General features: G+C 50.4%; 2 protein-coding genes and 1 non-coding gene across 8 annotated transcripts in view; 1 reads left to right on the forward strand and 2 right to left on the reverse strand.

Annotated features, from left to right (window-relative positions):
• The window catches only part of AP2B1 (adaptor related protein complex 2 subunit beta 1), a 77,273-nt gene extending 73,239 nt beyond the window's left edge, over positions 1-4,034 (reverse strand). The window contains exon 1 of one of the 6 annotated variants that reach the window (XM_032707388.1): positions 3,960-4,034. The gene's annotated coding sequence lies outside the window, so the exon portion shown is untranslated. Of the gene's footprint in view, positions 1-576; positions 1,178-2,147; positions 2,765-3,491; positions 3,513-3,950 lie in introns of those variants that run through there. The other 5 variants (XM_032707389.1, XM_032707393.1, XM_032707392.1 and 2 more) reach the window with 5 other exon arrangements.
• A 90-nt stretch (positions 4,035-4,124) lies between these two features.
• PEX12 (peroxisomal biogenesis factor 12) lies at positions 4,125-7,710 on the forward strand. The gene is made up of 3 exons (XM_032707795.1): positions 4,125-4,301; positions 4,668-5,212; positions 5,871-7,710. The coding sequence occupies exons 1-3, from the start codon at positions 4,176-4,178 to the stop codon at positions 6,268-6,270; spliced, it is 1,071 nt and encodes a 356-aa protein (XP_032563686.1). The 5' UTR covers positions 4,125-4,175; the 3' UTR covers positions 6,271-7,710.
• A 1,882-nt stretch (positions 7,711-9,592) lies between these two features.
• On the reverse strand, positions 9,593-9,690 carry LOC116796914. Its single transcript, XR_004360527.1, has one exon. It is a non-coding gene; the product is annotated as a Z30 small nucleolar RNA (small nucleolar RNA).
• Between the last annotated feature and the right edge of the window lie 1,680 nt (positions 9,691-11,370).

Here is an 11,370-nt window from a genome sequence, read left to right on the forward strand (position 1 = left end):
CTTCATGGAAGGCACAATTAACCCCACTTGCAACACCCACCCCCAGGCCTTTCATTTCTTTCCCTCCTTTTGTTCCCAGAAGATGCAAAGCAGTTGTGGGTTTGTTTTCTTTCTTTTTTTTTTTTTTTTTGAAAGAACAGCCATTACTTTTCAGTTCTCTCAAGCTTGAAATCGAAATTTTTCTCTGCCAAGATCCAACATCCCACCTCTGAGACACACACAAGCTTGTTATTTCAGTGCTGCACTGCTTGTTTTGTGGGCAGGACCAAAAGATGCTGTCGGGCCAGCAAAGTGCTCAGCAGAGCCAGCAGAATGGTCTCACCAGCACTTCTCTTGCTCCACTAAATTATTAATGCCTTAGAAAACAGAGATTGCCCAGACATATCTGGATATCCATCATTTTATTCTGATAAATGCCAGCTCTGTGACAAACATGACTCAAAGAATTTTCAAGTACTGGCTGAAAAACAAGCAGAGGAGTGGGCAGTTTGACTGCTCTTGATGAAACACCCTGTATCAGCATCAGGAAATATGACCCTAAAACCACCTCGAAAAAGGCTTTTTTCCATCTCTTACCTCCTTTTTCTATTTTTCCCCCCCAACTCTCCTTTTCTTACACATCCTTCCATGACCTTAAACGCTGCTAGCAAAGCACTAAGTCATCTGTTCCCTAAATGCTGCCTGTCTTGCCTCTAAACCCTGCAGATCTTGCTGGCTCAGCAACAAAAGGACCAGCACAGCTTTGAACTCCAAGACTCTGCCCAGCAGTGCAACCAGCTGGGTGTTCCTTAACACTTTCCTTCCTCATCCCTTAACCAACCCCAACCCCATCACCATTCCTTTGCCCCCATCCACCCAGAGCAGTTTAACACCGTGGCAGTTGAATTCCCAGCAGCAGCTCGGGGGTAATTCCCCAATTCCCACCTCCTTCTCTGTGCCCCACATGGCATTGCTGGGATCATCTTGCCCAACTGCCAAACAACGGGATGAGGAACAACCTGTTGCTCTTCCCAGTTCCCTGGAGCTCCTGCTTGTCCTGTGGTTACTGCCACATCCTAATTAGGCAGAATTACTGCGTTTGGGTTTGATTTTTCTCCCTTTCTGCTCCAAGCTGGAGAGCAAACTATGCCTGGAGGCAGCTCTGGAAGCACGTTCCTCCTGCAGGGGAGGTTTAACCTCCTTCCAAAACAGAGGCTGGGTTGGGAAAGCCACACGAGCCACAGCACTGCAAATTTTTCCAGCAAAAATATCACAGCCCCCCTGAAAGCAGAGGCTGCTGTGGGGCCTGTTTTGTAATTAAAACCAGACCCTGTGTTCAGCTGCAATGTTACTGTGGCACAGTCCTTCGGGTTTGAGCCCAGCTTAAAAGATGACTTAAATGTTTTTCTCTATGAGAGTACTTGGCACAGTGCCATGGAAAAGGCATTGAACGTGGCCTCAATGTTCTTTGTTTGCATTATATGTGGATTTGTCTGCCAGGGTCATCTCTCCCAGCTGAGCTACTCTAATACAGCTTTAACTGGGGCCAGAGCAGCAGATTAGAGAGCAAATCGAGGAGAAAAAAACCCAAACCACCATAAACATCATCCCAGTTGCATAAAGCCCCACACACAGAGGGAGGGACCTCGCTGAATTTCAGGGATGATCATTAAATCCCTAAAGCAGGACATTTTGCTGTTTTTCCTCCCTTCAGATCACATTCTTGGGAACATGAAGAATCCTAGAAACACTCAGACAGGGCCAAGCACAGCCCATGTCTTTACAACCTGCTTTGACAGGCTGTAAATGAGAACTGACTTGGGTCAGCAACCAAACCACCCTATTCCAAGTGCACCACAGGATAAAGCCCTTTTTCTCCTGAGCACACACATTTTTGCTTCATGTATGTCAGGGCTTGCTTTGCACATTGCTCACAGCTTGCCAGCAGCACTGAGCATTATCTCATCACTAACAACCTCAGTTTGGTTTGCAGCAAATGAAAGCAAAACAGCCCAGATATTTAAAACACTGCTGTTTGTATCCCTCCAGAAAATGCCAGCTTCCTGGACACAAATCTAAACTGCAGGGAGCCAAGATAAATTATGACAGCATCATGAACAACCTTGTATTTTTAGAAGAAAATCCACATCAGGTTGACCCCTCCTTACTACTGTTTGTGTCCAGCCCTTGCTAAGGTGGAAACAGGTAAGAGGTGTTCAAAGCTGACAGCAAAAGGCTCCTGATCCAACCCCAGCAAACAAAAAGACATTAAATACAGGAATTGCTCCAGAAAGGTCCAGCAGTTCTTAATGCTACTTACTGACATTTAAATGCAGATTGAACCAAAACCATGATTAAGTGAAAGGACTAAGGAACCATCACAGCCAGTAAGATAAACCTCCTCAGCCCAAAACCACACAGAAAACTCGATCCTGTGCCTGACCAACACCTGCTTTACCCCACATGTGGCTCCAACAACAGCCTGATCAGCTCCCCACCACTCATTCCACACAGGGAAGAGGCAGGTTTAAGGCTTTGGGATAGATCCAAGCTCCCTGGCATTGAAACAATCCACTATTGCACCCCCAAATCTCTACAATGATCCCTGGTTTAACTCCAGTGTTAAGTGGTGCCACCCATTTCCCCTGAAAAGCCTCTCAAGGAGCCACATGACAGCCCAAGAGTGGCCCAGAGCCACTGGAACACCAGGAAAATAAACAGGACAATGGAACATGGATGGCAGAGCAGCGCTGAGGCTCCAGAAACCTGCAGCTTGTGCTGGGGCAGGGAATTTGTGGTGCTCCCCTCTCCACTCTCAAACGTCCTCTGCCTCCTGTCACCTCCCCACTCCTTGGAACCCCCATCCCAGCTCTGCTGCCACCCCCACACCTCCAGCAGGACTCACAGCACCCCCCCACACTCCCCCCTGGCACCTCAGTACCCTCCCTAAGCCCCTGTCCACCAGCCCTTCCCTCTCAGCAGCATTCCATGGATATCCCCAGAATCCCACAGTGGCAGGATCATTCCCCACCAATCCCAGCTTCTCTCCCCAGCATTCCCAGCCCCAGCAGTGCCTGCCCCGTCCCTCTCAGCACTCCAGCCCTCCTCCCTGCCTGGCCTCACCAGTGTCCCAGTAGCTTGCTGTGTTCATTCCCACCCGACTTCCCTTCCCCAGTCCCACCAAGCCCCAGCACCTGCCCACCCACCACCCCCGGCCCTGTGCCTCCTCCCAGTACCTCTGCACCCACCTGCCCATTCCTCCCAGTACCTCTGCACCCACCTGCCCATTCCTCCCAGTGACCCCCCCATCCTCTCCCAGTACATCAACAGTGCCCCTCCCAGTGCCTCACCAGCAACCCTCCACGTCCTGTTCCAGTCCCCCCTCCCAGTATCCCTCCCAATGCTCCACCAGTGCCCCTCACCTCCACCCAGTATCACCTGCCAGCGTCCCCCAGTGCCCCTTCCCACTCTGTCCCAGTCTCCCCTCCCAGTACCCCACCCGTGTCTCTCACCTCCTCCCAGTGTCTCCTCCCAGACCCTCCCAGGACTCCACCAGTGCCCCTCCCCACCCTATCCCAGTCCGCCCTCCCACCACCCCACCAGTGCCCTCCCTTCCTCCCAGTGCCCCTCCCAGCACCCCACTGGGGCCTCACCAGTGCCCCTCACCTCCCCCAGTATCCCCTCCCAGCGACCCTGCTGCTCCTCCCAGTGCCCCTCCCAGCCCTCTCCCCGTCCCCTCTCCCAGTATCCCCTCCCAGCATCCCCCCCAATACTCCACCAGTGCTCCTCCCCATCCTATCCCAGTATCCCACCAGTGCTCTTCGCCTCCTCCCAGGATCCCGTCCCAGCGCCCCCCCCCAGTGCCCCTCCCCACCCTATCCCAGTCCTCCCTCTCAGTGCCCCTCCCAGTCCCCTTCCAGTCCATCCCAGTCCGTCCCAGTCCATCCCAGTTCCCGGCCCCACTCACGGACCGGACTCACCGCTGCGGGGGCGGTGGCGGAACCGGAAGTGGCGGGGCCGGGCGGACTCGCGAGCAGCGAGATCAAACCCTCCCACGCCCAGAGCGGCCGCGCCCCCCACCATAGAGCGGGCGGAGCGTAGGCCGCTCGCGCTTCCGGGTGGGCGGGGCGGAGCGGTGCCCGTGTGGGAGGCGGCGCGGCGGCTCCCCCCAGCGGCCGGGCGGGCGCGGCGGTGCGATGGCGGAGGTGGGCGCTCACCTCACGGCCGCCCCGGCCGGCGGGGACAGGCCGTCTGTGTTCGAGGCAGTGGCCCAGGACAGCCTGATGGCCGCCGTGAAACCCGCCCTGCAGCACCTGGTCAAGGTGAGGCGGGCCGGGCCGCGGGGGAGGGCACAGGAGCGGGGCCGGGCTCCTCTCACGGGCAATGGGGCAGTTGTGACTCTTCCGAACCGGAGGCGTCGTGTAGAGCTGTAGTAAATTATAATTTAACACAATACTCCGCTTTCAGCTCCTTCCCGGTGAGGGTGGTGAGGCCCTGCCACAGGTTGCCCAGAGAAGCTGTGGATGCCCCATCCCTGGAAGTGTCCAAGGCCAGGTTGGACGGGGCTTGGAGCAACCTGGGCTAGTGGGAGGTGTCCCTGCCCGTGGCAGGGGGTGGAACAGGATGGTCTTTGAACCCTTCCAACCCAAACCATTCTGTGATTCCTTCTACGTCCCCTTTCACAACAGGTCTTTGCCGAGTCCAATCCTGCCCGGTACGGCTCCGTGTGGCACTGGTTTGATGAGATCTACGTCCTTCTGGATCTGCTGCTCCAGCAGCACTACCTGGCCAGGTGCAGCGCCTCCTTCTCCGAGAACTTCTATAGCTTGAAGAGAATCCCCATGGGAGAGGGCACACGGCAGGCCCTGGCCACGGCTGGCCTGCCAAAGAGGCAGCACTGGAAATCTCTGCTCCTGCTGGTTCTTGTTCCTTACCTGAAAGGAAAGCTGGAGAAACTGGTGTCCAGCCTGAGGGAGGAGGATGAGTACTCCATCCACCCTCCATCGTCATCCTGGAAGCGCTTCTACAGAGCCTTTCTAGCTGCCTACCCCTTTGTAAACATGACCTGGGAGGGCTGGTTTCTTATCCAGCAGCTGTGCTACATCCTCGGGAAAGCTCAGCATCATTCCCCCTTGCTGAGGCTGGCTGGGGTCCGCCTGGTCAGGCTGACTGCAGAGGACATCCAGGCCCTGGAGAAGAAATTGTCTGGAGCCACCTCAAGTCAGACACACAGGTATGTCAGATTCCACTGCTCTTCAGGGGGTTCCTTGGGTGTGTTAATTTTGAGGTGATGCTGCAAAGGAAAAGTGCCTTGTTCTCCAGAAATTCTTCAATACGAAGAATGGCAAAATGTGCTCCAAAAGGGAGTATTGTTAGTGAAAGTAAGGAAAAAAGTAGCAGGGATTAGCTTAACATCTTGTGGTAATGAAATTGCAGGGTTTGGGGAGTCTTTTGGGACATTCCAGCCTTTATCCTGTCCAGTCTTTACCTGCACTTTTCCAACAAGGAAATTAGACTGCAGCAACGCTGCTAAAAGGACTGAAGCTTAGCTCTTTGATTTTCCTGAGCAGCAGCTAGTCATGACCACACTCAATATTCTGTAAAATGGTCAGCCATGAGTGAAAATGCTTTGTGGTCCAAGTCCCCTCAATCCAAACTCTCTTAATTTAGACTTCTGAACGAAAGAGGATTTGGACCTTTCTTAAAATACAAAGAATCTGGGAGAAACATCCTAACACGTGCCTCACTACAAACACGGGACACGCTGATCAACTTCCTCAGCACTGAGGAGCTGTAGGAAGCAGTGACTCCCCAAGTACTTTTTTCCACGGTTTCTAGATGGATAAATGTGCAGTGGTGACCGTCTCTCCATACTCTTCTCTCTGCCACAGCTTTACATCACGAGTGCAGCTGGCTCTGAGAAAAGCTCTGGGTGGCATCGCCTTCTCCCTCTCCACCGGGCTGTCCGTCAGCGTGTTCTTCCTCCAGTTCCTGGACTGGTGGTACTCCTCAGAGAACCAGGAGACCATCAAGTCTCTGACAGCTCTCCCAACTCCTCCACCTCCTGTGCACCTGGACCACGAGCCCAGCTCAGCTCTGCTGCCCAAACTGAAGACCGTGTGCCCTCTGTGCCGCAAGATCCGCGTGAACGCCACGGCCCTGTCCACGTCCGGCTTCGTGTTCTGCTACCGCTGCATCTACAGCCACGTGAAGGCTCACCAGCGCTGCCCTGTCACGGGCTATGCCACAGAGCTGCAGCACCTCGTCAAACTGTACTCCCCTGAGAGCTGAAAGGCTGCTGGGAGCCCCCATCACCCCTTCTTACATCCCAGGAATTCCGGCCGCCACAGCTCCTCGGTGAGCTCTGCAGCTCCTTTGAATTTGGTGGTCCATCAGTTTTGCTGCCTCTGTGCGTTCTGGCAAGGCTCTCCCCTTTGCTGATAAGCTGTTCCAACGTCCTGTGGCAGTTCCAGAGGGATCAGGCAGCCCCAGTCTGTCAGACAGTACAGAAATGCCTTCAAAGACCAGCTGAAAGGGAAGGAACATTGATTTGGATAAGAAGAATGCAGATGTGAGGATCAGAGACCAGCACTGGTAAAAGTCCTGCCCGAGGGCATGAGCCAGCAAATTAAAGAGGTAGGGAAATTCTCTAGGAGAGTTTTTCTTCCCTTAGCAGCTTCCCAGGCCAAGCTCTGGCACGGGGGCTTGTCAGAGAGGTGGGGATGGGCTTAAACCTCTGCTCTGGTCATGCTGCCCTTCAGCCTCCTGCATTTTCAGGCTACTCACCCCTGAATTGAGAACATCACACCCCTAATTGCCATCAGTAGTTCTAAATTAAGACTTCTGACTTGTTAAAGGAACAAAAGGTCATGTGTACAAACAAGGAACATTACATTTTCTGCACAAGGGAGGAAAATGACAAACCAGATTAAAACAGAAGCTGCCAAATGGTGAGAGTTGCTTTTTGTTAAATAAGTCTTTGCATTCGTTATTATCTGCTTTTATAAAGCAAAATTCTTTCTTGATTGAGAACCTAACTTAATTATTTTCTGGTTCCAATAGAGTTTGCTCCTCTGGGGGCTCTATTTACATAAGAGAGACCAGACTAAAGCTGCTTTCATCTTTTCATGTGGTGATAATGGATGTAAGATTAGCATTTTGTAAGCTGAGAATCTCTAAGTATTACATTGCAAATGTTGCAGTCCCAGCCATGTAGCACATTCTTATCAATACAAAACATCCTTTCACTGAACACAGGAGGAAAGAAAACCTGTGTGCCATGGCTGGTTCCTGCTTGACAGCTGTAAGGTTTTTTCCTGACTCTAGGGAGCAGCAGTGCTCCAGACATCACAGTGACAGTGCTTACAGAACACTAGAGCAAAGTTTGCTGCACAAAGTACAAGTCCTTTCCAGATTAAGAGATATCTTCAGACATTTAATCCACTGAACCAGGCATCTCATTTCCCCCCCCCACTTTAGCTCTGCTTCAGAAGATAAAAATCTCCAATATCCTCCCTCACCTGTAACTAAGATAGCAAGGTTATTGAGTAATGTGGGAAAATACAGTAATTTGCATCCTCCCAAAGATGCTCTGGAAAACACCTATTGCAACAAATGAGATTTGTCCCCGACACTTGTTTTTTTATCTCTGTACAACTTCCAGACCCTTCTACCTGTGCCACTATGGAATAACAATAAAAACTGTCTCATTTCTCCTTTCTCCAGTAGTTACAGGATCCATGAAGACACCTCTCTTCCTTCAGAGAGCCAGTAAGAGCACACAAATCTTACTGGAAGAGCAGTCCCATCAGGGTGTGAGATTAACTGAGATTTCAAATCACTTTTCAGAGGGTTGGCCTTGGCCTGGGTATTAATGTCCTGGTGACTCCAGTGCAACTGCTCGTTTAAATAAGGGCTGAAGCAGTTGACTAATGATTCAGATTCACAAGTGGTTTATTTTCCTTTTGTCCTTCCTATGCTTTCCAAATTATCCATCTGCTGCTCAGGGAGAAGCTGGGCAGACCTGGGACAGAAGACTGACCAATGCTGACTCACCTGCCAGCACTGCAGAGCTCTTGGGCAGGTTCTGCACCATCCTCCCTCTAATCCAGAAGGATTCATTAAAGGCCAAACAGCACAACAGAGTTGCCTGATCCCACACTGCTCCAGGGCCTCTACACCTCCTTCTCCCAGGATTAATCTCTTCCTCTCCCCAGAATGCCCACTGCCTGCCAGGCCCTGGCTGCCTTCCACTCCCCACTGCACAACACCCTGTCCCTGCCAAACCTGGATTTGGCCAACTCCACAGCAGCTCCAAGACCTCCACAGAACACCCACGCCTAAGCCTCACAGTTCTGAGCAGCTGTGATTACTCTTTTGAACATTAAATTGCTCTTTAAATTAAATTTTACTCCTTAATTGAGTAACAGGCATCGAGCCCACAATGGTGACAAGACTCAGCAGTCACCTGGTGGATTTTATGTGTTCCTGTAGATGGCTGCAGGATGCCAGCTTGGATTTGACTTTGTCAAAACCTGTCCTTAGCAGCCAAATACATACACATTTATCAGGTTTAATGTTCTAAAACAAAACTACAAGACCCGTCAGGGTTATAGAAAAATTCCCATTTATCTGCTTTTTTAACTGTGATAGTGTTCTTAAAGCCATGATGGGCTAAAGATAGACAAGAGGAGTTTTTTTTTTTCAGGTAACACCAACTTTATTAAGCCAACCTTTGGACTCACATACTAATTTGTGTCTTACAGTAATGTGTCATATATATGCCTTCAGAATGCTTAGTTTTTGCTTAATACAATTTCACCAACATTAACAACAGCACTGGAGCTGCCCAGGACTTCACTGCCAGAACTTGACTTTGCAAGTCTGTTAACAAATAATTAGTGAAACTGAGTCACATTCACAGCTCATCTACACGGTGTTCAAAAAGCAATGTATTAGCAACTTATTTCCTTAAGAGAAATCATGTAGCTTTTCCTGTTGAGGGAAAAACCACCATAACATACTTCTAGGTAGCTATTCCCCATAGATGCTTCCTTCTCCACAGAAGGAGAGAAATGAATATAAAGGTGTCAAAAGGACCTGGAAAAGAACAAAAAATTGGATTAGAGAACAGCTCTCCTTCCTTCTCCTTGCTTAATTAGCTCAGCCTCTCCCCCAGCCCCAAAGGGGCTGCACTTCATCAAGAGTATTACAAAAATACTCCTGGCTCTGTGCTGGCAATCGCTAGATGAGAATACAGCTGGACAAACTGCTAATGAGCATCTACAGGACAGGCAGCTCAGACTCCGCCCTACAGAGAAGATACAGGGGCAGAGTATCTGGAATTTCATGAGCCATGTCATATATACGAGACAAAACAAGAAACCCCCCCCACTGCAAGCTCAGTCCTAAACCCAGCATTGCAGCAAGACACACAAACCCAAACAAGTATTTGCACCACTCATTTTTCAAATCGGGGTTTTCTTTTTCTACCATTAAAAATTTTGCTAAAAAAATTCTTAATTTTTTTTCAATATTTTTTTTTGGGGGGGGGGAGGGCATCAAAAAGTTTCAAGAAGCAGCAAAGCTGTTTCCTCCAGACGAGCTTAGCCTGAAGCTCAGAGAGAAGATTAGGTGATCATGCCCTGGTCAGAGCAGAGACACGGAGCCTCGGCAATACCAGTTCAGACTATACTTCGCTCATCATTGCTTTGGGCAAGTCTGTTGCCATTCCATAAGGAGCCTGATCCCAAGTTAGCAGTAGGTGGTTTCCTCCTTCCTAGGAGGAGGAGCACGTGTAGCAGGGGAGCTCAGGAAGAGAGGGACATCCCTGCTAGAGCCAACCTGGGGATGACAGGTGACGAGTGGGCATTCCAGGCTCTACAATGAGGAGAAAACCGTGTCATACCCATGAATGCCGCTGCAATCAATGTCGCTCCAGGGGTCCAGAGGCCTGTTTTGATCCCTCATGCCACACGTTTGCACTCTCCCATCTCCTTCCCTGTATTTTTCCCCCAGGCCCCTGCAGCTCTTCAGCTCCCAGTTCCTCTGCCCGCGTCCGCCCTAACCCAGCCCCGCATCCCCCGAGCCCCCCAGATATTCTCAGGCTCAGCCTCCCTGACCCCGTGGCCCCCAACACCAAGCCCTGAGCTGTCCCCGGCCCCCGAACCCCCGCTCCAGCCCCGCTGTCCCGTGTCCCCTCACGCCGCTCTCGGCTCCCCCAGGCCCGGCCATTCCAGGCCGGAGCCACCCGCCTTTGTCCCACCCCCAGTGGCCAACAGCCAATGGCAGCGCGCGGCTCTGCCGGCGGGGCCTGGCGGGAGCCAATAGGAAGGCGCGTTACAAGAGCCGGGGACGGTGCGAGCGTTTCCCGCCCAGAGCGGTCTGAGGGGGCCTGAGGGGGTGGGCGGGCTCTGTCAGTTTAAAGTGGCTGTTATGACTGTGTTTTAGCTAAAAAAATGCTAATAAATGGCTTTTACATAAGTAGTTTCCCCACTCAGTTTCAGCAACAGGATTAGTATTAGTATTAGGATTAGTAGAACCCAGTTGCTCCACAGAGAAGCTTCAGTGAGAGAAGGAAAACTTCGCCCTTCAATACCAATGTCGGGTTTTTGTCTTGGTGTCAGAGATGTTGGTTAGATAAAACTCTGCACAGAGTTAATGTGAAGTACTTTGGAAAGGCAGATTCAACATCCCTGAAAGTGGGTATCCAAAAATTGCAGGCTCGTTAAAAACAAACCATATTTTCCACCACAGCATGTGGTTTGGAAGAAGAGTCTGATATCCTCCCGCTGTCATTGTAAACTGAATATGGTTACAGTATGGAGAAGATACTGTACACAGGAATAATGCTCCAAATAAATTTGCCTTCATGTCATCAAACCTGTTAGCTTAACAAATGTTAGGCTTTTCTAAATTCAGGAAGCTAGAGGCACTTTCCATTTATTTCTTTTCCTTAACACGCAAAGAAAGACTATCCCCATGGTTCCTTTCATAACCTCCAAACCTCAACATTTCATTGTGCTATGCCTATTGTGGGCATCACTGATATTTAGTATTATCAGAGATATTTTACTGTGCTTGAATTTACATTTATTGCCGAGTAAGATTATATTTACTATAAACTTAGGGACTTCCCCCCAGGGACTAAAGCAAGGGTCTCTGTTTTTTTGTGTTGCCCACAGAATCCATTAAGAATCTGTGCTTTAATGAAAATATTTATATAATGAAGTTTAATGTGATGACCAACTGGTGTGTTTGTTTCTCATTCTGCTTTTTTCATAAATGAGATATTTTCAGCATTCCCTGTTGAGCCAAACACTGTGCTCTGGTGTGAACCTCAGCTTAACCCCTTGGTGTCACCTCCTTGTACAGCCTTTCGTGATGACTCTG

Source organism: Chiroxiphia lanceolata, chromosome 20, assembly GCF_009829145.1.
Source record: "Chiroxiphia lanceolata isolate bChiLan1 chromosome 20, bChiLan1.pri, whole genome shotgun sequence".
Taxonomy (NCBI): Eukaryota; Metazoa; Chordata; class Aves; order Passeriformes; family Pipridae; genus Chiroxiphia; species Chiroxiphia lanceolata.